The following is a 26447-nucleotide window of genomic DNA, read 5'->3' as shown; positions in this document are numbered from 1 at the left end:
TCAAACACTTTCTTTGATTTCATAGAATTTAGTTAAGATTACTCATGTTGCTTATTTATAAACTCTTTATGTTATCCATGATAAAATGAACCGCACTCACCAACCTTAAAATGAAAGTCCTTTTTCCTTCTATAAACTGCATCATTTATCTAGGACACGCTGCAAAATGCAGCCTGGTCTATAGATTATGAATAAGAATTTCCAGTTATCGCTTTGAAAATTGACAGGTCCTTGTCCCAAGATCAGGCCCAGTACTATTAAAATGATTATATAGATGGGAAGCCTAACATGCACAGCTGCAACAGTCAAGCGACAGGAACTCTTCTATATTCCCAAATAAATAATTTATGAATCCATTTAGCAAAATCACAAATACTCTAACTCAGCAGGGTAGATGGAGAGATCACAGGATATACACCTTCCAGAAGCTGGTGTTAGCTCATGTTTCTGTGGTTAGCGGATATCATTATGGACAAAATTCCCCCTTACACTTGACTTCCAGTTCCCCAAAAACTTATGGATTATGTATGTTTATCTGTGTAAAAGTTTGTAGGCCTCGAGCATGGGGCTAGCTGCTGAAGCCAATGTCTTACACAGGATACAGGCCTATAGGTTCCTTGCATTACTGCTGAATAAAATAAAGCAGAATATAATGCAAAGCAGTGAATAATAGAGGTAAGCTAGCCCACTGGGCTACAGGAAGGACTCACTTCTAATTTGGAGGAATGATACTCTGGTTGTAGTTTACTTAGAGATGTGTCCCATCTAGGATAGACCCCACTTTTGAGGTGTAACCTCTGTTAAAAGCTTCCACAGAGGGGCATCGAGAAATTATTAGAACTGAACCAACCACTGTTTGTGCCTTGTTTCATTTTGCTTTTACTCCCCCACCCCTTTTCATTTAGTCATAGTTAATCGCTGTGATTGCTGTGCTTAACTGTGGGGTCTCCTAAAGCATGGAAAGAACCGCATGTGGCAGACACAGTGGGAGTCACATCCGGGGATTGGCACTGAGAGAGACAATTGCTAAGAACTGGCCCCTACCATTTCTCAAGACTACACTTTTATTTGGTAAATTTTTTGGAGATAAAATTACTCGGCTCTCGGGAACTTGAGATGTCCCTTTCTAGTGCACAGTCCCACATGAAGTTTTATTGTGCATGCCCACTCTGTGGGAAGAGATTATATCACTACAGCGTCAAAAGTCTTACACGAGGACGAATGGTGGAAGAAAACCTGGTGTGGATTCTTCATGGTGGCATTTCTAGCTCCTTCAAAGTGTTGGTCAGGATCTTGGAGGGGAAGTTCTAGATATATTCCTAGCTATTTATTGTGCCAGTATTTACTTCTCACAAGAGACCACACTTAAATGTGTTTTTAGATCTGAAAGAAGGATAAGAGCTAGTTTTCATGTTTTTTTCCTTGCAACACTTTGATGGAACCCAACAGATATGGCCTTACGGGTCACATCATCAAAACTGATCCATGCTGAGGACAGGCAAGATATTGTAGATATTAGAAATCTGATGGTGGTATTACAATCCTGTGTTCTAGATGGTTGTAGCAAGTGTTTGTTAAAACAAAAAACACACATCCCAGTGACAGACTCATGGGATAATGAGCAAGACTGGTGAAAGAAACCTTTCATCTTTTTCTAAGAGACTAAAAAGGAAGAACATGTTTGCAAAAGAAAAAGCTCATTTATAGGCAAGCAGTGGGCCTGAATTTTCAATCTAAAGAATGGGACACAAAAAATTTCTTGTATGTGCAAACAATAAATCTGAGCTAAGCAGCTAACTTGTTTTACACATTTTTCCATTTGTTTTTAAATGAACTATTTTTCAGAAAAGAACCATAAAGCAAGGGGAGGAAGTGGCTCTAATATGCCTAAGAGATGGAGTTCCACTGGTCCAAGTCACTTAGGATAGGTCTACACTACAGGCAAGGGGCGTGACTCCCCAGCTCATATACACATATGCTAGCTCTGATCTAGCTAGCAGGAGTATAAATAGCTGTGTAGACACAGTAGCACCGGCAGCGTTAGTCAAGATACAGCTTAGCTGCTTTGAGCACAAACCCCCGGAGAACTGCTATTTATACTCATGCTAGCTCAATGCGAGCTAGCACAGGTATGTGTATATAAGCAGAGGAAGCACACCCCTAGCTCGTAGGGCCGACATAGCCTTAAACACTTTTGAAAACCTCCCATCCTCGGTGGTATGGGGAGGAGGCTTTAAATCAGGACCTAGGAGTTCGATTCCTGGCTGTGCCACTGAGAGATGCGCTACATGATCTTGTGAAAAAAAACTGTTAGCTCTCTGGGCCTCAGTCTACCCATTTGTAAAATAGGTATATTAATACCTATTTCATAGGGGAGTTAGGAGGCTCAGGGCAGGTGCACAAGCAGAGTTGCACCAGCTTAATTTAAAAGTGTTATTTTAATCCAGTTTAGTTAAACCAGTGCAAGTGTGTGTAGACACTCTTATTTCAGTTTAGATTAAATTGATTAGGAATAGGTTAGAGAAACTGAAGTAAGGGCTTATCTACACTACAGAGCCTTTGCTGGTATGGATGGCAAAGACCCTTAGTGGAGATGCAGCATATGTCAGCACAACAAGTTATATTGCTGTGATAGCTACACCACCTCCCTCACTCTTGTCAGTATACTTGTGTCTACACTGGGAGCGGGCGGAAGGTTGCTGGCATAACTATGTCAGCTAGGGAGTGTGATTTCCCCGCCCCCACACACTCTTAGTCAACACAGCTGTGCTGGCAACACTGTATAGGGTAGATCAAGCCTAACGGCAAAAGAAGACCCACGGCGGCGAATCTCAGAGCCCGTATCAACTGACTCGGGCTCATGATTCATGGCTAAAAACAGTACTGTAGACATTTGGTCTTGGGCTGGAGCCTAGGCTCTGAAACCTGCTGCCAGGGGTCTTTTTTCAGCATAGACATACCCTCAGAGTATATAGGAACACACTTGCACCAGTTACATGATGCCAGTGTAACCCAATTCCATTAAACTGGTGCAAGTGTGTGTAGACAAAGTTTGAATTGACATTTGTAATGTGCTTTGAGATCCTGGGTGTTATTGAAATGCAGAGTACTTTGGGTCTAGCAGACTGCAAGGGTAGTGCATGAAGTCATAGAAAAAGGACATTTACAAGACACAAATTGCACCTGCTGACTCTTGCCTTTGACAATTCAGTTGCTGAGATTTTTGCACCCTTCAAAAATTCACTATGCTGCTGACACCCACACACTGAAGTCTATTTGATATGTAGATAAAAAACAACAGTTGTCATGAGACCAGTATTATCAATGTTCAGCTACTACTTCATATGGTGTAAGGGAAACTCATCCAAATGACTTATTGAGTCCTAACCAATCTCCTTTGCATTATTACTTGCATTATTTATTACCTTTGACAATATATAAAATCTAGTTTATTTATTATTTCCTCAGTTAAGGCAAGTGAATGAGTTCTGAATAGTGGTATGACTTTCAAAAACTGCCAAGCTTTAGCAGTAGTAGATATCAGCTTTGAAGCTATTTCCAAGCATGTATAACGCATAAATTTGTTATAGCAAGAATCTTGTTCTTCACACTTTGTTCTTTCAGTAATAAGAGGGATTGGCTTACTTTTCCATTGAAGAAGAATGATATTAGTCAAGGTAAAGAACTGGAGTCCAGTTCCTGGATTCTATTCCTAGCTCTGCTACAGATTCTAAGGGAAATTTACTCCCTCCTTTTCTGTGCCTCAATTTCCCCACTGATGAAATAAGGATAACACTGACCTCTCTCTCAGGTCTGAGGAGCTAGGTGCATTATTTGTAAAGTGCTTTGACATTTTACAATTAAAGGGGCTATTCAGATGTGAAGTACTGTATTACAGTTCACTCTCAATTTGAAGTCAAATTGCAAAGCTTTTGATTTTAACAGCTAATCAGAGGGTTCGGTATCTTTAAGATAGTCCACTGGGGCACAATTTCACATTAAGTTATTACAAATCCTCTTTCAAGCTTAGAAAATAAACTGGCTGAGTTAAAAGGGAATAGTCCTGGCCCAAGGTATTCCTACCTTTGAACCATCTGGCTATGGGATGAGTCGGATCCAGTATGGTAATTCTTAGGGTCCTGTGCATTCCTGCAGGCTGCTACTGTGTGGGTGGCAGGCTGCCGTCAACACAAAAGGAGTTTAACCCTTGGTAGATTTGTTTTGCACCAGTTAGTAGCTCAGGCAGCAGGCCTCGTCAGTGCAACAGCATGATTTTCCTTTCACAGTGAGGAAACCTTGATGGAAAAATCTTATAAAAATGAATAGACTGATGGAAGGCCAAGATCTGCAACTCATATTGACTTTCAAGGGGAATGGGATGCCTATCTCCCTCCCTTTGAAGATCCTGGGCAAAGCCAATAGAATTCTGTAGAAATGCATAATGGTTTTAAAAGAAAGTTACTCTGAAACCTAAAAGAATGAAATCTAATCTCTACAGATTCTGAACCCCTGGCAACCCATATCAGTCTGTTAAATTCTATGAGATGGATTGACTAGCCAGCAAAAGGGTGATCTGTTAAATTCCATAAGGGAAAGAACTATAGAAATGTTGGAAGATTAACCCTGCTGATTTCTGGTTGAAAAGAGGCTTGAGACATGAACAAGGAACACGTACCCTTCTCAGCTTTCAAGGGTCTGACTCGTGATTCGAGGTTTCATTCAAAGATATATCTACAAAATCAGGACCTGGAACAGTTTCCCCAAGCCTGTGGGTTGCAATATTTATTATGCTAATAGTTTAACTTCTATTGCTCCCACACTTCCATCTGATGATACCAGAAATAAATGCAATAATGCTTGATCGGGTGCCCATTAAAGGGAAACTACAGTAAAGTCAAATTACTTTGTCTCAAATGTAAAAAACCTGTGCAAACACTGCATACCTCCCGTATAACATGCAAATCTAGCCTAATCGGCCTGAAATAGAACCCAAAGGGAAGGCCTGAATGAATGAAAAAACAAAACAAAACCAACAACAGATACTGGGGTATATAAAGCAGGTGGAGTATGAAGAGCAGGCAGGAAGAGGCAGAACAGCCAACAGTGCTAGAAACTCTTATGAGCAAACCCCCAAGACGTCCAGCTGAGCACAGAGATTTTAAGATGCTTTCCATACTATCCAGTGATACTGCACTGGAAGTTGAGAACATAATCATGTTCTCATGTTTCCTGCTTCTGGTCAGGGTGGAAATGCCACAAGAACAGCCTCTCACAATAGTATGGCATCTATTAGCTAACGTTTGACGTACAATAACAACTTGCCGTGACTTGTCTACCAGTGATAGTATCACTGGTAGACAAGTCATGGCAAGTTCTTAGATGCAGTGCAAGTACAGAGTGCATTCAAGGTGCTATTGCTGTATTGGACAGCTTACCAGTTTTCACTGATCTGCAATAAATCTGACCCTCCCAAAAAAGCAACACTGGAAGGATATTGAAAAAAGTCCTGTGTATTCCCCCTGATGGAATAGAACAGATAAGTAATCAGAAAATGCTTAACGAGGACTTTCAAGGCCTTTTCTCTTTCAGTCTTAACTATACATGGGATCATCAATAGCAAAACCCTAATGATTTGTAGAAACCATCCCTGTTTTCAGAAGAAAGCACTCTGGAGATTTAGTTAGCCAAATCTAGGTGCTTGGCATTGCTGAGAAATAAAATAAGGGAGTTCAAGCTTAAAATATTGGAGCTATGTGGGGAAGCCAGGGATGGGGAGGAGAAGACAATGCAGAACAGAGGACAGGAACTGCCAGTTATGGGAAGGGGTTTTGTGGATGAAATGGGTCTTACTCATTTAATTTAAAGAAACAAATTGAATCAAAGAGATAAAAGTACATTGCCAGCATCAGTGATGGGGAAAGAATACAAAGCAACATTAGCACCTTGGATTACTTCTCTCTCCAACTTCACTGGTCCGAAAACCAGCAAAAAACCAAGGAAAAGGAAGCTAACCAAGTCAGAAAGGAACTCACTTCCTGCATTCTACACTTGATGCAACGAAGATGTGTGGACCAGATTCAATCCTGGACTGTCACTAGTGATCTGCAGCAGGGCTCTGTGCACCTTCCGAGACTCAACTATGCTCAGAACAGCACGTTTTTGGCAGCACTGGACTGTTCCAGTGAATTTGAATCCAGGCTTGACCTTTAAGAGATAAAACATTTCGCAATAGGACCACTCCTAAATTCAACAAAGATGCTGAAAACGAACAGCACTTGTCACTTAAAAAGAAAAGGAGGACTTGTGGCACCTTCGAGACTAAAATTTATTTGAGCATGCTCAAATAAATTTGTTAGTCTCTAAATTGGCACAAGTCCTCCTTTTCTTTTTGCGGATACAGACTAACACGGCTGCTACGCTGAAGCTGGTCACTTAGAGTCCGTCCTTTCCACAGGCTGCATTGTGTGTTACAAATGCTAATGAAAAACATTAGTTAAAGAAGCTGCAAGACCCTGGTCAGTTTGGGGACTAGGGGAAGAGTCTCATTGTGCAGACAGGAAATCTACACTACAGAGAAGGTAACAGCCTGATGTTTTAGAGTTGGTCGGCCTCTAGTCAGCATCTGTATTCAGCATTTTTGAAAAATCAGGCCACGAGAGAGACTGTATAAAGTCAACCACAAAATCTGTGGCAGAACCAGCAATGGACTTCAGATGCTTTAAGTCACAAGATCCTTCCCATTTTGAAATGGCCAGATGCCTGGTGAATGGTGTCATTTGATACCCTGGAGGAGTCAAATCCTCTATTTATCCATAAAGCAAGTAGAGCGCTCGTACAGACAGGACAGGTTCAGACAGATACTTCCTTCAGCTCCAGTGGCAGACCATTCTGGCTTGCAGTCCTACTCCCCATGCCACCCACATGTGGCTTAGCTGCTCACTGTGCTGCGAGCGTATGCCTGTGCTTTGAGATTCATGACAACTATTCACAATGTACAGAAGGAAGTCAACATTAAACAGGGACGAAGCGTGACTGAACAGTTGACTGGCGAGAATGGACTGAAACATTTAACCATTAACTTCCCGTGCAAAAGGCTTACGTGAATGAGTAATTAGTGGGCAGAGGGGACCAGCACTATGTGAACTAATTAGAGTTAAAAAAAAAACCAGATAACATCACTCAGTTACTCAGCAGAGATATCTTACAGATAGTGCAAAAGAGACTAGTTTATCTAACCGACTTATTGAGGCACATAATTGAAGATCTGCTGCTCAGGACTTTGTGAATATCCATTCTCTGTGTTATGCCTTTACCAGAGCAAACAAGACTATAAAAAGAGAACAGTGTTCCTTTTTGTGATAGGGACCAGTGACTCTCACGTTGCCTGGCAGTTATCCTTCCTTAGATCCCCTACAGCAACACCACATTTCCCAGGAGCCTATGTGACCAGAGCCTGTAGTCAGGAAGTGAGGCAGAATGGCATGATTTTGAAGCTTCCACATTCTCTGTTGTGCATCTCAATCTGGTCCTTAGCAATTTTTAAAAGACCTACCAGGAGATATTAGTTCTTGCTATTTTTAAAGAAACACAGGGTCCAGCAACACTGTCAAATAGCTATGAAAAAGTACCAGCTCAGACACAAAGTCTGTATCACCCCCACTTTCCCCTTCTCGTAAGGATGGTAATAGAACTATTAATAATCTGTCCACTTATCAAAAAACCCCTTGCTGTGGGTAACTGGTGAGAGAAATCTCATAAGGCTGATACACATATACATCAAGGCTGTAGGTTATTAGCTCCCTGCACACAGGAATTACTTGGTATTTCTGTACAAGTCCATGTATACGACACCCAGCTACTCTAGTGAGGAGTGCCACACAGATACCTGTAATAAAATACGCACATCTCCGGCCAGCAGATACAAATCAATCAATTCACTAGTCATTGCACAACTGGTGTCTCAGCTGGAGCTCATGCACACAAGGAGGTAATTCACACTCCATGCCTTGTTCCTTTCTTGACCTCTGTGCTGAGAATCCCAGCAAAGGTGATAATGATGGCAGGTTTTGTGATATAATACCTATCCAGTAGGAACTACAATGCCATCAATGCATTTCATACAAACAACCTTATGGGTATCATAACAACATAAGAATGGCTATACTGGGTCAGATCAAAGGTCCATCTAGTGCAGTCTTCCGACAATGACCAATACCAGATGCCCCAGAGGGAATGAACAGAACAGGTAATCATCAAGTGATCCATCCCCTATCACCCATTCCCAAATTCTGGCAAATGGTATGAAATGGTGTGATAAATAAAGTGGTGGGGTACCTCCCTTTGATGGACACCCAGCCAGCCGGTTGGCTGTAAAAAAATCTCTCTTGGTAGCTTTTCTCTGCTTGCTTTACTTGTAAAGGGTTAACAAGCCCACAGGTAAAAGAAAAGGAGTGGGCATCTGACCAAAAGAGCCAATGGGAAGGCTAGAACTTTTAAAAATGGGAAAGAAACTTTTTCTTTGTTGTTCTCAGGAGAAGGAGGTGGATCAGCAATGCTATAAGCAGGAACGCTGTGTTAGGTTTGAACCAGGTATGAATATTCATCAGATCATACCTAGAATTACTTATTTGAAACCCCCCCAAAGTACGTACGTAAATTAGGAATGTTTAGCTAGACGCAATCAGGTTCATTTCTTTATTTTGGCTTGAGGATCTCCTCTGTGCTAATCCCTGATGCTTTTGTTTGCTTGTAGCTTTTAAGCTGAACCCCCAAGAAAGCTATTTTGGGTGCTTAATTTTTGTAATTGTTTCTTTTAAGATCTAGCAAAAACCCTAAGTTCCAGATGTATTTTTTTCCATTTTGTTTTTAATAAATTTTACCTTTTTTAAGAACAGGATTGGATTTCTGGTGTCCTAGAGGTTTGTGCATGTTGTTTATTTGGTTGGTATTTAATGAAGCACAGGTGGCTCTTCTGGAAGCATTGACTGAATTAGTGTGTCAAGTCAATCTTTACAATAACATGCCAACACTTTAAAAAATAAAAAAAGTAAAATAAAAAAAAGTAAAACCACAGCAAAACTAACCTTTTCTTGTACAAAATCCAAAATGTTCTTGAAATCCAGGTCATCATAATAGTGCCGAATCCCCTCTTGGATGTTGGAATGGAAAACTGCATTCATCTGGGGAAACAAAAAGAAGCACAATACCAAAGTGAAGAAGATGCTTGGAAAAATACCAAGAACTGAAGACAAATACAAGGCTACAGAGATGCCAGCACCATCTTTCCAGATCACTGTCCAAGGTTTAGGCCTCAGTGTTGCTGTGTCTTGTGATTTTGAATCTCACAATAGTTGGTGGTTTTTTAAAGCTCCAGCTACTGGAGTCAGGTGATTACATGAGAATCTCAATTTTTATTTAAAAAAACAAATAAGCAAACAAAAAACACACATTCCCAGTCTTTGTAATTGCGAAGAAAAGCTCGAAAATGTGATCCCTAAAACCTGAAACAGCAGAAGGCAAATAAGAATCCATTTATTTATTTTTTAAAGTCTCATGATTTCCGGGGCCTGACTCTTGATTTAATGAGCCTTCAGGGTTAGCACTCTTGTATGTAACCTCTGCTTTTATTTGCTGCATACTGCATCTTTAAATTCTAAGGCCATGTCTGCACTACAAAAGTATGTCAGCCTAAGAGTCAACACAGATACTAACTTGCCTGTGTGCGCACGCTTGCTTCCTTGTGTTGGTGATGCACGCCCTTACCAGGAGTGCTTGCATCGATTGTACTGTCCTGGTGGGGCATTGTGGGACAGCTCCTGAAAGCCAACAACAGCTGACACAAGCAAAGCAGTGTCCATGCTGACACTGCGTTGACCTAATGACAACCACCATGACTCTACCCAGCTCGGGGAGATGGTGTTACTAAATCGGCGTAGAGAGGCACTTACATCAGCAGGAGCGAAATTTAAGTGAAGACACTTCCACAGCTAGGTCAATGCAAGGCAGCTTACGTCAACCTAACCTAAAGGCTTTGCTGTCTACAGACACAGTCATTTTGTGTTCAGGTCATTCCAACTGTCTTTCTGGATCACAGAGAGAGTATTCTTGCTCCCTTAATCTCGACTTCCCAAATAATCCAAACTTGACAGGGCAGTCACACACTTTGGTATTCTGACTAAAATATGGCCAGGCCCTGCCTACTTAACCTAGAAGACAGGCCACAAAAATGTGCATTCCTTTAACTGCTCAGTTTTTCCTAAATCTTGTCTACCAATTCTGTATTCTGAGATAGTTGCTGAGGGGAGCGGACTCTGGGAAGTCTTCAAAAGGAGCCAGCCCTGAGCAGGGCAGCTACAAGTCAAACCCCAGAGCAGGTCACCACCTAAGAATGGATAAAATGACTCTGTTAAAGGAACCTTTTCGCTTACCCAGGCTGAGGTAAAAGCTGGGCCCGGGGACAGATTGGTGGGATTTTGAGTTTTACTTTAGAGTTGTTATCTGAATTAACCCAGACCAAGAAGGGTGTAGTGATTGGCTGAGCAAAGGTGCACAGGGGCTGCGTAACAGGGACTGGTAGAGGGGAAATAAAGAGCTGGGCAGTCCTCGGCCATGAGGGGACAGACTGGTGATGGCCAACTTGTTTACAGAAGTTTGTTCCACTCGTGCAGTACAATACCTATTGCTTTCAATGGACGCTGCTCCTGTGTAATGGATTGGGTTGCTAATTTTGGTTGGACGTATTCCTGGAGGTTTCTGTACATGACATCATCTTTAATTAAAAATTAATCTTTAATTCTGGGATACTCCAGGACAATCCTGGAGGGCTGGCAACTCTAGTAAGGGACAGCAGAATCTGACCCTTATGGTCAAAGACCTATCATCATGTACTATTTTCCCCCAGAAGGTCATGAAACACAGGACTCTGCTACGCAGACCGGGACACACAAACAACAAGTTGACACAGATCTCTAATGCAGAGCCGATACAAAAGGCACCAGCTGGTTCTAAACAAATACAAATCCTTTATTTTCAATACAACCTCAAGACCTTCAGTAAATAAAAGCATCTTTATCCACCTGCCTGCCATTATCAGTGAGACGCGCATAGACAGCTGTCAGGGAAGCCCACAGCATCTTAGATTGTGTCTGTAGAAAAATCCCTCCACAAAATGGGATTAATACATAGGTATTTCAGCCCTTTGAAGACAGGGCTAGGCAGCACAACGAGCCATGAGAGTTGTCGTGTGGCTGTTGGCTACAATTATGATTTGTTGTATTGGATCGGATTCTTTCCCCCGTTTTTGTTTATTTACTTTTTACATGTTTGTGTGTTGGTGTTAGTGAACTAATGTTATGCTGCTACTAACACCAGAGATCCAAGTATTCTCTCCAAAGAGCCCTTCGCATATTTAATTCTCTCCCTACTTAACATTTTTCAGCCTGTTAGTAACATTGTTCCTGGACTGCATCACATAAGAGCTTGAATTGCAACATAATAGCTAGTTACATAGAGAGGGGATCTGGGACATATTACCAATAACTTAAAGAGTTTCTTTAGCTCATGTAGTAGGGATCTGTGTGTTTAAGAGTTTAAGAGCAAGATATGTTAAGAGTAACAAGAAGGGTTTCTTCAGGTATGTTGGCAACAAGAAGAAAGCCAAGGAAAGTGTGGGCCCCTTACTGAATGAGGGAGGCAACCTAGTGACAGAGGATGTGGGAAAAGCTAACGTACTCAGTGCTTTTTTGCCTCTGTCTTCACGAACAAGGTCAGCTCCCAGACTACTGCACGGGGCAGCACAGCATAGGGAGGAGGTGACCAGCCCTCTGTGGAGAAAGAAGTTGTTCGGGACTATTTAGAAAAGCTGGATGAGCACCAGTCCATGGGGCTGGATACGCTGCATCCGAGAGTGCTAAAGGAATTGGCGGCTGTGATTGCAGAGCCATTGGCCATTATCTTTGAAAACTCATGGCGATCGGGGAAAGTCCCGGATGACTGGGAAAAGGCTAATGTAGTGCCCATCTTTAAAAAAAAAAGGGAAGGAGGAGGATCCAGGGAACTACAGGTCAGTCAGCCTCACCTCAGTCCCTGGAAAAATCATGGAGCAGGTCCTCAAGGAATCAATTCTGAAGCACTTAGAGGAGAGGAAAGTGATCAGGAACAGTCAGCATGGATTTACCAAGGGAAAGTCATGCCTGACTAATCTAATTGCCTTCTATGACGAGATAACTGGCTCTGTGGATGAGGGGAAAGCAGTGGACGTGTTGTTCCTTGACTTTAGCAAAGCTTTTGACACTGTCTCCCACAGTACTCTTGCCAGCAAGTCAAAGAAGTATGGGCTGGATGAATGGACTATAACGTGGATAGAAAGCTGGCTAGATTGTCGGGCTCAACGGGTAGTGATTAATGGCTCCCTGTCTAGTTGGCAGCCGGCATTAAGCGGAGTGCCCCAAGGGTCGGTCCTCGGGCTGGTTTTGTTCAATACCTTCATAAATGATCTGGAGGATGGTGTGGATTGCACCCTCAGCAAGTTTGCAGACGACACTAAACTGGGAGGAGAGGTAGATACGCTGGAGGGTAGAGATAGGGTCCAGAGGGACCTAGACAAATTAGAGGATTGGGCCAAAAGAAATCTGATGAGGTTCAACAAGTGCAGAGTCCTGCACTTAGGGCGGAAGAATCCCATGCACCGCCACAGACTAGGGACCGAGTGGCTAGGCAGAAGTTCTGCAGAAAAGGACCGAGGGGTTACAGTGTATGAGAAGCTTTATAGGAGTCAATAGTGTGCCCTTGTTGCCAAGAAGGCCAACGGCATTTTGGGATGTATAAGTAGGGGCAATGCCAGCAGATCGAGGGACGTGATCGTTCCCCTCTATTTGACATTGGTGAGTGCTGGAGTACTGTGGCCAGTTTTGGGCCCCACGCTACAAGAAGGATGTGGAAAAATTGGAAAACATTCAGCGGAGGGCAACAAAAATGATTAGTTGGCTGGAGCACATGACTTATGAGGAGAGGCTGAGGGAACTGGGATTGTTTAGTCTGCGGAAGAGAAGAATGAGGGGGGGATTTGATAGCTGCTTTCAACTACCTGAAAGGGGGTTCCAAAGAGGATGGATATAGGCTGTTCTCAATGGTAGCCGGTGACAGAATGAGGAGTAATAGTCTCAAGTTGCAGTGGGGGAGGTTTAGGTTGGATATTAGGAAAAACTTTTTCACTAGGAGGGTGGTGAAGCACTGGAATGCGTTACCTAGGGAGGTGGTAGAATCTCCTTCCTTAGAAGTTTTTAAGGTCAGGCTTGACAAAGCCCTGGCTGGGATGATTTAGTTTGGGATTGGTCCTGCTTTGAGCAGGGGGTTGGACTAGAGGAGCTCCTGAGGTACCTTCCAACCCTGATATTCTGTGATTCTAAGACAAGGGTTCCAGCCCCCATTTCTGGCAGCGAGAGATACTGATCTAGTACCAGTGTCTGACTGCAGCACATGGAAAGCTGGGGCGGGGGAGGAGGGGGGGAGGTGGAAGGAGTGGATGGGGGGGGGCTAAGGGAAAGAGGTGGGGCCTCGAGAAGGAGTGGGGCAGGGGAGGTTCTGGCACTCCTGCTGGAGTGTCTGGTTTTTAAATATTACCAAGGTGGCAATCCTATGTGCAGCTAAAATAAATCTGAGACCACAAACAGACATGCAAAAAGGCTTTCCTCACCAGTTCCTTCCCTCAGTGGTGTCTAGCCATGAGCTAGTCCGATCTCTTCAGAGCTCAGCCTTTGGCATGCTTGAGAGAAATTACTTAACTCAACACAGCTGGCCTGTCTCTGCCACCCTCACAATCACTGTATTAAGGGCACGCAGCTGTGGTCTCTTCTTAGTGACTGTATTAACCCTTTCGCTGCCAACTCCTACATAGGGCCCCCACATTTTATCACACTGAATAGCAGCCTCTTCCTGATGCCAAAACACGTTTAAGGAAAGGTCCTTTGCACCCAACTGAAACTCAGATGAAATTTAAAGCAATGACACTGCTGATTTTATTCTTTTGCAATAAGGAACATCGGGAGAGAACGACTTTCTGGTTTGGATATTCAATTTTCAACCCCAGGTGGTCAAATTGCTTAGTGGAGTATCCTGATTACATGGAGTGTGGTGGGAGGGGAAAATTGTTCCCAGCTGAGGATGACAAGCATGGAATCAAGCCTGCTTATCTATTCACTAGTAAAGAGGAGGCAGAATTCTGGTTCCCTGTGTAAAATCCCACGCTCCATCCAGGGAGCTTTACAAGACAGGGAGAAGAGCAGAAATGGCCTTGAAAAAATGTGGATTGCTAAGGCTGAAGAGAACAAACAGCTTGCTCAACTTCTGCAGCAGCAGGAGGGTTGTGTGTGTGTCTTTAAGATCCTCCTCACACACTTAAAAAGCCAGTTATGTTGTGGTATACCCTCAAGTATCATGTCACACTGTCCTCCCCCACATCCTTAGAGTCGCTGTGTCCTTAGAGCAGTGGTTCTCAACCCACAGTCCACTTGCAGCCCAATCAGCACACAGCTGCGGCCCATGTGACATCCTCAGGACCATACAGGTAGTTTTGGATGCAGCCCACAATGGTAAATAGGTTGAGAACCACTGCCTTAGAGGCTCTCCCTCCTTTCATTGTCAAACTGCAGATGCCAGACTGAAGTGTGAGTCTTGAACCTGGCACAACTGTATGCGTGGAGTTGGCCCAAGCTAAATAAAGAACATTTCAATGGAGTGAGGGAACTACAAATGGGAAAGAAGCCCCCTGCAAGCATTAACACTGCTTACCAACCTTTATCCAGTTACTTTTTGGTAATTATGCATGTAGCTACATTAAGGGAGAGACAGAGGTAGCCAGTCAAGGACACATCCTGCAATTCCTAGAGCACAAATCAAGAATACTTTGACATGTTGGATACTTCAAAGCAGTTCACAGATGCTTGGAAAGCTTATTAGCTTGGTCAGAGCAAAGCCTCTAATTCTAAACAGCAGGCCCTATTCCCAGAGTATGTTTGTGGTTTGACTTCCGACAAGATAGCGCCAGCCACAAACACTCAGAAATATTAATGAAGGGGCGGGAGGTTTGGGAGGGGGGGGTTGTTTTGCATAATTAATTCTGACATGAAAATCAAACATTGGGCAAGCTGGGAATAGGGAAGAAGAACACTAGAGGAATTTGAAAAAGAAGAGGTTAGAGAAGACACAAATAGGCTCCCCACAGGAGAAGATGCAGCCTGCTGAGATGGAAAAATTAGCAGGATATTCTGAAAGTGCTTTTAAGAAATCGCTCATGCAGAAATTTATTAAAGTGTTAATTCTGATTTTTCCACATCTAAAGATAGACTGCTGGGCATTTTTTATGACGATCATTAGCTTGAAGACAAACAAAATAAAGCCGCAGGTTTGCCATAGCTGGCAGCTCTGCCACAGTTCAATAATTTTTGAGGTTTTTCAATTAAAAAAATATTTTTAGTTTAAAATTTCATTTCATGGAATCATAGAATCATAGAATATCAGGGCTGGAAGGGACCTCAGGAGGTCATCTAGTCCAACCCCCTGCTCGAAGCAGGACCAATTCCCAGTTAAATCATCCCAGCCAGGGCTTTGTCAAGCCTGACCTTAAAAACCTCTAAGGAAGGAGATTCTACCACCTCCCTAGGTAACGCATTCCAGTGTTTCACCACCCTCCTAGTGAAAAAGTTTTTCCTAATATCCAACCTAAACTTCCCCCACTGCAACTTGAGACCATTACTCCTTGTCCTGTCCTCTTCTACCACTGAGAATAGTCTAGAACCATCCTCTCTGGAACCACCTCTCAGGTACTTAAAAGCAGCTATCAAATCCCCCCTCATTCTTCTCTTCCGCAAACTAAACAGTCTCAGTTCCCTCAGCCTCTCCTCATAAGTCATGTGTTCCAGACCCCTAATCATTTTTGTTGCCCTTCGCTGGACTCTCTCCAGTTTATCCACATCCTTCTTGTAGTGTGGGGCCCAAAACTGGACACAGTACTCCAGATGAGGCCTCACCAATGTCCAATAGAGGGGGACGATCACGTCCCTCGATCTGCTCGCTATGCCCCTACTTATACATCCCAAAATGCCATTGGCCTTCTTGGCAACAAGGGCACACTGCTGACTCATATCCAGCTTCTCGTCCACTGTCACCCCTAGGTCCTTTTCCGCAGAACTGCTGCCTAGCCATTCGGTCCCTAGTCTGTAGCTGTGCATTGGGTTCTTCAGTCCTAAGTGCAGGACCCTGCACTTATCCTTACTGAACCTCATCAGATTTCTTTTGGCCCAATCCTCCAATTTGTCTAGGTCCCTCTGTATCCTATCCCTGCCCTCCAGCGTATCTACTACTCCTCCCAGTTTAGTATCATCCACAAATTTGCTGAGAGTGCAATCCACACCATCCTCCAGATCATTTATGAAGATATTGAACAAAACCGGCCCCAGGACCGACCGCTGGGGCACTCCACTTGACACCGGCTGCCAACTAGACATGGAGCCATTGATCACTACCCTTTGAGCCCGACAATCTAGCCAACTTTCTACCCACCTTATCGTGCATTCATCCAGCCCATACTTCTTTAACTTGCTGACAAGAATACTGTGGGAGACCGTGTCAAAAGCTTTGCTAAAGTCAAGAAACAATACATCCACTGCTTTCCCTTCATCCACAGAACCAGTAATCTCATCATAGAAGACGATTAGATTAGTCAGGCATGACCTTCCCTTGGTGAATCCATGCTGACTGTTCTTGATAGCTTTCCTCTCATGTAAGTGCTTCAGGATTGATTCTTTGAGGACCTGCTCCATGATTTTTCCAGGGACTGAGGTTAGGCTGACTGGCCTGTAGTTCCCAGGATCCTCCTTCTTCCCTTTTTTAAAGATGGGCACTACATTAGCCTTTTTCCAGTCATCCGGGACTTCCCCCGTTCGCCACGAGTTTTCAAAGATCATGGCCAATGGCTCTGCAATCACAGCCGCCAATTCCTTTAGCGCACTCGGATGCAACTCGTCCGGCCCCATGGACTTGTGCACGTCCAGCTTTTCTAAATAGCCCCTAACCACCTCTTTCTCCACAGAGGGCTGGCCATCTATTCCCCATGGCCATCTATTCCCCATGCGCAGCAGTCTGGGAGCTGACCTTGTTCGTGAAGACAGAGGCAAAAAAAGCATTGAGTACATTAGCTTTTTCCACATCCTCTGTCACTAGGTTGCCTCCCTCATTCAGTAAGGGGCCCACACTTTCCTTGGCTTTCTTCTTGTTGCCAACATACCTGAAGAAACCCTTCTTGTTACTCTTGACATCTCTTGCTAGCTGCAGCTCCAGGTGCGATTTGGCCCTCCTGATTTCATTCCTGCATGCCCGAGCAATATTTTTATACTCTTCCCTGGTCATATGTCCTACCTTCCACTTCTTGTAAGCTTCTTTTTTAATGTTTAAGATCCGCTAGGATTTCACCGTTAAGCCAAGCTGGTCGCCTGCCATATTTACTATTCTTTCGACACATCGGGATAGTTTGTCCCTGTAACCTCAACAGGGATTCCTTGAAATACAGCCAGCTCTCCTGGACTCCTTTCCCCTTCATGTTAGTCCCCCAGGGAATCCTACCCATCCGTTCCCTGAGGGAGTCGAAGTCTGCTTTCCTGAAGTCAAGGGTCCGTATCCTGCAGCTTACCTTTCTTCCCTGTGTCAGGATCCTGAACTCAACCAACTCATGGTCACTGTCTCCCAGATTCCCATCCACTTTTGCTTCCCCCACTAATTCGTCCCGGTTTGTGAGCAGCAGGTCAAGAAAAGCTCCCCCCCAGTTGGCTCCTCTAGCACTTGCACCAGGAAATTATCCCCTACGCTTTCCAAAAACTTCCTGGATTGTCTATGCACTGCTGTATTGCTCTCCCAGCAGATATCAGGAAAATTAAAGTCACCCATGAGAACCAGGGCGTGCGATCTAGTAGCTTCTGCGAGCTGCCGGAAGAAAGCCTCATCCACCTCATCCCCCTGGTCCGGTGGTCTATAGCAGACTCCCACCACTACATCACCCTTGTTGCTCACACTTCTAAACTTAATCCAGAGACTCTCAGGTTTTTCTGCAGTTTCGTACCGGAGCCCTGAGCAGTCATACTGCTCCCTTACATACAGTGCTACTCCCCCACCTTTTCTGCCCTGCCTGTCCTTCCTGAACAGTTTATAACCATCCATGACAGTACTCCAGTCATGTGAGTTATCCCACCAAGTCTCTGTTATTCCAATCACGTCATAATTCCTTGACATCACCAGGACCTCCAGTTCTCCCTGCTTGTTTTCAAGGCTTTGTCCATTTGTATATAAGCACTTGAGATAACCTGCTGATCGCCCCTCATTCTCAGTATGAGGCAGGAGCCCTCCCCTCACAGACATTCCTGCCTGTGCTTCCTCCCGGTATCCCGCTTTCCCACTTACCTCAGGGCTTTGGTCTCCTTCTCCCGGTGAACCTAGTTTAAAGCCCTCCTCACTAGGTTAGCCAGCCTGCTCGCGAAGATGCTCTTCCCTCTCTTCGTAAGGTGGAGCCTGTCTCTGCCCAGCACTCCTCCTTCATGGAACACCATCCCATGGTCAAAGAATCCAAAGCCTTCTCTCCGACACCACCTGCGTAGCCATTCGTTGACTTCCACGATTCAACGGTCCCTACCCAGGCCTTTTCCTTCCACCGAGAGGATGGACGTGAACACCACTTGCGCCTCAAACTCCTTTATCCTTCTTCCCAGAGCCACGTAGTCCGCAGTGATCCGCTCAAGGTCATTCTTGGCAGTATCATTGGTGCCCACGTGGAGAAGCAGGAAGGGGTAGCGATCCGAGGGCCTGATGAGTCTCGGCAGTCTCTCCGTCACATCGCAAATCTTAGCCCCCGGCAAGCAGCAGACTTCTCGGTTTTCCCGGTCAGGGCGGCAGATAGATGACTCAGTACCCCGGAGGAGAGAGTCCCCGACCACCACCACCCGCCTCCTTCTCTTGGGAGTGGTGGTCGTGGAACCCCCAACCTCAGGACAGTGCATCTCATGCCTTCCAACCAGCGGAGTCTCCTTCTGCTTTCTCCCCCCAGACATATCATCTGGTCCACTCTCCGCAATGGTACCTGTGGAGAGAACATGAAAGCGGTTAGTTACCTGTGTCCGCGTTGCTGGAACCCAGACATTCCCCCTTCTTCTTCTGGAGGTCACATGTTGCCAAGGTTCTTCACTGGCCTCTTGGCTCCGCTGTGCAACCTGCTCTAAATCTTTAGAGCTTTGTGCCCGTAGAAGCATATCCTGACTTTTGTCCAGAAAATCCTCTGTTTCTCGTATGCAACGCAGGGTCGTTATCTGTTGCTCCAGACCTTCAATCTTCTCTTCCAATATGGAGACCAGCTTGCACTTTGTACAGTTGATTTTTTCCAGTGAAAAAGCAATTTTTTGCCAATTCTTTTATCAAGATTTTTAATTGCAAACTCATTTTTTGCCAGAAATTTTCTTCAATAAATTGTTTGCTTAAAAATCAAAATCTTTGCCAAAAGATTTTTTGAGGTTATTAAATGAAAAATTTATTCTTTTGGCCAAAACTATTTTAATTGATTTTTTGATGGAAAAAAATCAATGCTTTTCCATTTTAAAAAGAAACTCAAGTGAAAAATGAATGTTTTTGACCAACATAACGTTAATAGTTTTTTTTATGAAAAATTGGTGTGTTGCCAAAATATTTTTTTAGGTTTTTCAGTTGAGAGATATTTTTTTTTGGCTTAATATTGAACGGCTTTCATTGTGCATGTTCTGAGCGTCGAGCACTTCCCTGTATGTCTTCATGGGATGATCAACACTGATTTTAGAACAGACAAGTGCACACACTGTGTCTCTTTGCTGGCAGCATGAAGATGCAAGTCTTTGCCACTTGTGTTCATCTGCAGGAAGGCAAAGTACACCCTGAGAATGCCTGTAAAGTGAACACTCAGGCTGCAAGGTGTTGGGGCACCAGTCTTTGTAATGTATGTACACGACCCTGTCACCACAGTACCTCACAAACGTTTAAGAATTTACCCCCTCTGAGGTAGGGAAGGATTTATCCCTATTTTTCCCAATAAAGATACTGAGGAACAGAGAGACTTGCTCAAGGTCGCACAGGGAAGGAGTCGCTCCTGCTTCCGAAGGCCTGAGCTCTTATGGTCATTTGGTGTTAGAATGAGGCCATGGTAGTAATCCTCTTCTCCCCAGCTATCCAGAAACTTTTAAGAGCGCTCTAAGAACCCACTGCACCTATAAATTAGGTAACTGTTTGTTTAGTGTGATGAAGCAATTTAAAGCAAGACAGTCTCATAAGGAGGCTGTCTGTGACCATTTCTATGCTTAGCTGTATCTAGAAGCTACATGATCCAGAATATTTAATATTGTAGGCCCCACGGAGACATACTGTTCCCCCCTTGAAAGAATCTTGTACTCTAGACCAGTGGTACTATCCATTCACAACATTCTGAATTAAATCTAGACTTTAAGACAGTGGTTAAATGGCCGAGGGCTAAATAATTTTAGCTGCATAAAGAAAAGGAGGACTTGTGGCACCTTAGAGACTAAGGAATTTGAGCATAAGCTTTCGTGAGCTACAGCTCACTTCATCAGATGCATTCAATTGGCACAAGGCAGCAAAAGCAGGTATTTAATTTAAATCTGCAACTCCATGAGCACATTTACATATCAATTGGCATAATTAAATGCCTAGTAGTTTATTCCAAATGCAGATTCACATTTGCTTTGTGCAGTGTGACAATTATAGGTCAAGAAGATTCATCGCTTGTTAAATCTCTGTTCTCTCTCACCAATTGCTTGATTTTTAATTAAGTATTTATATCGCCCATTAAATTAAATTAAGGGATGATTTAGATGATAATGGTTTTACTCAAGCCACAAATTTAACCGACGGGTTGCAATTCCATTTAAAAATGTTTGCAGCTTTTCTCCCTTCCGCTGATCATCCTCTTCCTCTGGCGGGTTGGCATGTGTTATTAATAAAAGAGGAAAAGTTGGGGAAATCTCAGTGGACAATTACCAGAGCTCAGTCCCAGGCTGAGGTGGTGGCGAAGGAACTGAGGGTGGTTCTATACAACAACGGCACGGGGCACAGGGCCGACTAACGCGTGGGCCGAAGAGACACTGCTATGAGCAACCTCCAACTGAAGACACAGGGGCTACTAACACACCTAGAGTGGAGCACCTGTAGGGACACCACGTGAAGAAGAAATCAGAGTTAAGAAGAAGGGCCTGATTCCTCATCCTTCGCGCTGTCGGTTACGGTTGTGCACCAAAAAGAGAGCCCTCTGCTCCGTCATGCAACTGGAAGGATTTTACACTCACTGTCCCCAGGGACACATGACAACTTACGTTGCAAGGCAATGAAGAATCAGGCCCCACATCTCTCACTTCAGGTGACTCAGCCTGTTTGGAATACGATGGCCTAACGCAAGAGATAATCCATCCACGGTACCAACCCAGGAGGAGGAACTGGAAGCCTAACCCATAACAAATGGCATCTGTATCTCCTGTAATGCAACAACGAGCCATGTGAACTTCTGTTTCACTACAGGGGCTCATGAAAACCTTTTCTTTGGCTATGACTCAGTAGGATCGAACCTCCTGAATACTGATTTGTGTTTAGGGTTTGAGGTCACTGAGGAGATAATACATTCTTTAACCCCACCCCCCACCCCGCCACCTATTATAGTGCTAAAGGAGCCATGAAATCATTTATACAAAAACGAACAGATTTTTTATAAATCCCTTAAGTATGCATTTTAGAAATGGTTCAGCCATACTGAGTATTGTGTGAGCCAGCAGAGATTATGGTTCTGTATTTAAGGCATTTAACTGACTGTGATGTTAAGTTAATACTGGAAGTAGCAGGGTTTCTTCAGCTTAATTCAGAAGTGGCAGAAAAGAACAACTATTGTAAGCATTTTTAATCTCTCCATTACAGTGATGTACAGGCATCATACAGGCAAAACTTTCAAGCATCATTTAACATAATTGAGGCAATAAGCTCAGCACATTTCAAAGAGGATTGGGGGGGGGGGGGATATCAATCCTTTGCTGGAAAGACTGCAAAAGGGCTTAAGTGATGCATAGGGCTTTGAGGGGGGCCTTGTACATAGGAGTGAATGTCACCCTCCAGTATATAACTAAACTAGGGTAAAAGTGACAAGGACCATTAATCCTAATGCTTCAGGGCAAACTTTGATCCTTAACTAAGATCAGGAAGATCTCTCTTCCCCATTATAACACAGAGCTCCATATTTAACCGGGTGCATCATGTGAGTTTCACAGATTCACTGCAACACTTGGTAGTGACCACTGGGTGAGAGGAGACACTGCATTTGATGCAGCAATTGTCTGTCCCTGTCTCACAATTCTTCTGGCCCTATAAAATTAGTCAGTAAAGAAAAAATTATCAATGGCCTTTATTTTCTTTGACATTACAAAAGAGAATGTCAGGAGTGAATGTAACTAAAGTTTGGAGAAGATTCCCTATGACTTTTAGCAATTTCAAGCCCCTGAACCAATCCTCCTGCTATTTTGAAAGCAGTCTCCTGGAGTGACATGCTCACTCAATACTCATGCCCACTTTCTGCTCTTGCTGGCCCCTTTATTGTTTTGACAGATGTAACTAAATTTCATACAAAACAGTGGCAAAAGTCGGAGAGCTCAGTGGTCGGTACAAGAGGAAGACTGGAAACTGTTTTCCCAATGCTTATTTAACACTCCCATTAAGCTGTGTAATTAGGATCCAATATGAATTTTATTAATATAAATCCCATATTGAAACCAACTAACTACAAAAGAAAACACAGTATAGCCCCTAAAGCAACAAGTTAAAACTTTTTTGCATATTTTACATTTCTAGGACCATTTCCCATCCCACAGTACTTCACTGTCTCTACTGTAGTAATAAAACAAAACCAACACTATAGCAGGACAGTACCGCAGGGTGTCATGCACAAGCTGGCAAAGCAACATTGCACAAAACCCACTATCCTTACAGAAAGTTCCTGTGGGTTTTTAGCTGGAGATTTACAAAGCTGACTAAGGATATGGATGCTCAGTTCCCATTAAAATTAATGAGAAATGGGCATCCAAACCAGCTAAGTGTCTTTGAAAATCTCACCATTAAAGTTCAGGACATTGTTTCCCCAAGGGAATAGGGAGCCTGGAATACCAATTGGGATTTTCCAAAGGAACTGAAATACATTAATCACCCAACTCCCACTGAGTTCTACTTTCAGTTGATTTAATATCCTTAGGCCCTACGCAGGCATTTGAAACTTGATACAGTGGGTGACGGAGAGCCAATGGAAGGATCCCCTTTCAAAAATTTTCCCATGAGGAACTTTAATCCCCAAGTTTAGTCAGAGAATCTTGGTTGTATCTCTCATCCAAGAGACATAAAAGTTCTTCCCATCCTTTGTTTACAATATTTACCCAACCCTTCTAACAATGTGGTCATATACCAGGAGAGAGAAATTTCTTTAAAGGTATCAGTTGAGTCGGTAAATTGAAACCTGGTGTTCAGCTCTGGTGCCAACATCTAGTGTATCTCTAACCTAATTTGTGGGCAAGAGGAAAGTTAAAGAGCATTGTATTTTTATTAATAATTCCGACATAATTTCTCCTAATTCAGAGTGTACAAGAGACTATATAACTGCAAAACTAACACACAATATAGGAAAAAATGGTTAATGAGAAATATTTAGCTGTCAGCCATGCAGAAAAGAAGAAGAGGTGAGAGTCTCTTAAATAGACTAACACTGAAAACAATGACTTGGGAGAAAACAAATTCTCCTTTGCTCAGGTGAATCGAGCAGGCAGTTCCTCATTCTTCAGAGAGGACAAATGTGATTTGCACGCTCCAAGTAAAAAGTTCAAGAAGCTCACCTTGTTTTCGAAGATTATTTCAATGAATATCAACAGCACCTCAGTGATGAAGATCACCAGAAGGACCCAGAAGAACTGCATAGAAAAGACAAAGTAGAACATTAGTATCGTTCTAGCCAAAGATGTATTCACTCTGACTCATTACAATTCTCATAAGACATGAACAAAAGGGTGATATTACTTACATCAAATTCTTGTTTGAGGAAATACTAGGGGGTTATAGCAGTAATATATATACAGACATTTATCATGAAGGACCATAAAGCGTAGCCCATACTAGGCATATTTTAAGTATCGCCTCACCCACCACTGAAATGCCCGAGTGCAAAGAGACTTTGGGCAAGCCTCCACTACAAAATTAAGCTGACCTAAGTTATGTCGCTGCAGTAATTGAATTGCTTTTGCATGTCCACACTATGCTCCTTGTGTCAGCAGTGCACGTCTTTACCAGGAACACTTGTGCCAATATAACTGCCAGTGTGGGGCCTTGCGGGATGGCTTCTGAAAGGCAGCAACAGTCGACGTAAGCGATGCAGCGTCTATACTGACGCTGCGTCACCCTGACTACATCAACTTAAGCACTATGTGGAGGTGGAATTATTAAAGCGAGTCACATCAGTGGGAGCTACATTTTAACGTAGATGCTTACAGAGTTAGGTCGATGTAAGCTGCCTTACGTTGACCTAACTCTATTAGGCCTGGTCTACACTGGGGGAGATTGATCTAAGCTACACGAATAACGTAGCTGAAGTCAGCGTACTTAGATCTACTTACCATGGGGTCTTCACTGTGGTAAGTCGACGGCTGATGCTCTCCTGTCAACTCCACCTGCCCCTCTCGCCCTGGTGGAGTACCAGAGTTGACGGGAGAGCGCTCGGCGGTCGATTTATCGCATCTAGACTAGATGCGATAAATCGACCCCTGCTGGATCGATCGCTGCCTGTCAATCCAGTGGGTAATGTAGACGGGACAGGAGAGGACAGAAAGGGCTCCAGTCCAATTGGGAGTACACGAACAGTTTTAGGGCAGCAAAATATAAGGACTCAGTTGGATTCTAGCTGGGGCTCTAGCAGACAAACAGCCATTAGCTGTCAGTTAGTTTTTACCAAGCAATTCTCCCAAAGTGCTAATCAGCTTAGCATCTAGTTGCTGTATAGATAAGCATAGAAACACACAGGCGAGAAGCCAGAAGACCAAGAGGAGATGAGAATTGGTCGGAGGATTGGTCACAATTTTTATACCCATGTATTCATGACATCTTATTAACCATAACTCCACGGCAGCACTCCACTCATCTGTTTGTAATAGCCTCATTATGCCTCTCCTTTTATTGCTGGTCTTTCACATATGTCTGAGTCAATGTTATTGCTCCTCATCATAATAGATTTAATGTAATGAAACACTCACAAGAGTTTACTCCTGGCTTCTCCTCACAGGGTACCAGAGACTTCCTTGTTGATTTGCTTTATTGTCACTGCAGGTAATTAGGGCCTCCTAGGATGCTGCTTCTCATTGCGTGAGTGGGGATGTTTAAACACATCATGGCTCAACATTCCATCCCCTACACAAATTCCTTTGGTTTCCACCAGGAAGGCCCAATCTCACACTACTGAGCTCAATGGAAATTTTGCCCCTGATTTCAATGCGAGTGGGAGCAGGCCATAACTTCATTGCTGTCTGCGCTGAACTATATAGTTTCTAATGACCAATGAGCCCAGCTGTTGCAAAGACTTATGCTCATATGTCCTAATTCTGGGTTTCTCAACCTTTTCAGGTTGGCGACCATGTATTCAAAGTCAAAAATGTTCATGATTCCCCACTTACATTTACTGTAAGAATAAAACAATGCAACAACGATAAGGCTATGCACTGTCATGGTATGTGTTTTGAGAGGCTGACAGAATATCTGATTTTGAAGGATGAGGGTGTTTTGGGAGTGGGGGGGGGTGTCAACTCACTTGTTGAGAAACAATCTTGTCCTAATTGACAGCTGCTTCTAAACTAGTCTGATCCTGACATCACCATATCTGCTAGATGGTGCCCTGGGCTTACAGAATTTAAATGCTAGAGAAATGATCAATAAAAAAAAAAAGTATTTTATTCATAGAAAAACAAGAGGCTTCAATGCAGCTCTAATCAGCAGAAGACAGTTGCTGTTAATTGACTGACAGGGTGCAAGGACGTCACTGGGACCCCAATACACAAAGGGTTAACTCTCTGGCTGTATAAGAGCTGCTGGAGAGAGGAGAGAAAGAATGCCTGGGAGAAATTCCAGATCAATCCATCCAGGTTTTGAAGGAGGAAGATCTCGCCTGGACAGAGCTCACTGCTTGTCACCTGTGTTTGGTTTCTCCCAAGCTATCCCACCAGTTCAGGCCACGTCTATACTAGAAACAAGGTGGGCTTTTAACACATTAGCTAAAACCCTAGTGTAGACCAGGCCAGTTGTAGTTTTAACACTACTTAGCCCTGGTCTACACTGCGGGGGGAGAGGGGGAAAAAATCGATGTAAGT

At 43.6% G+C, this 26447-nt stretch overlaps 1 protein-coding gene across 2 annotated transcripts in view; it reads right to left on the bottom strand.

Annotated features, from left to right (window-relative positions):
- LOC311513392 (tetraspanin-15-like) overlaps nucleotides 1-26447 on the bottom strand; it is a 324602-nt gene that overhangs the window by 90579 nt on the left and 207576 nt on the right. For both annotated transcript variants that reach the window (XM_084615195.1, XM_084615196.1), the window contains exons 6-7: nucleotides 23934-24008; nucleotides 9084-9179 (exon numbers count right to left, since the gene is read on the bottom strand). In XM_084615195.1, coding sequence (XP_084471321.1) covers nucleotides 9084-9179; nucleotides 23934-24008 — 171 coding nt within the window. The remainder of the gene's footprint in view (nucleotides 1-9083; nucleotides 9180-23933; nucleotides 24009-26447) is intronic.

Source organism: Lepidochelys olivacea (genome assembly GCF_965140295.1).
Source record: "Lepidochelys olivacea isolate rLepOli2 genome assembly, chromosome: 26".
Taxonomy (NCBI): domain Eukaryota; kingdom Metazoa; phylum Chordata; order Testudines; family Cheloniidae; genus Lepidochelys; species Lepidochelys olivacea.
This window is presented reverse-complemented; position numbering and strand designations above follow the sequence as displayed.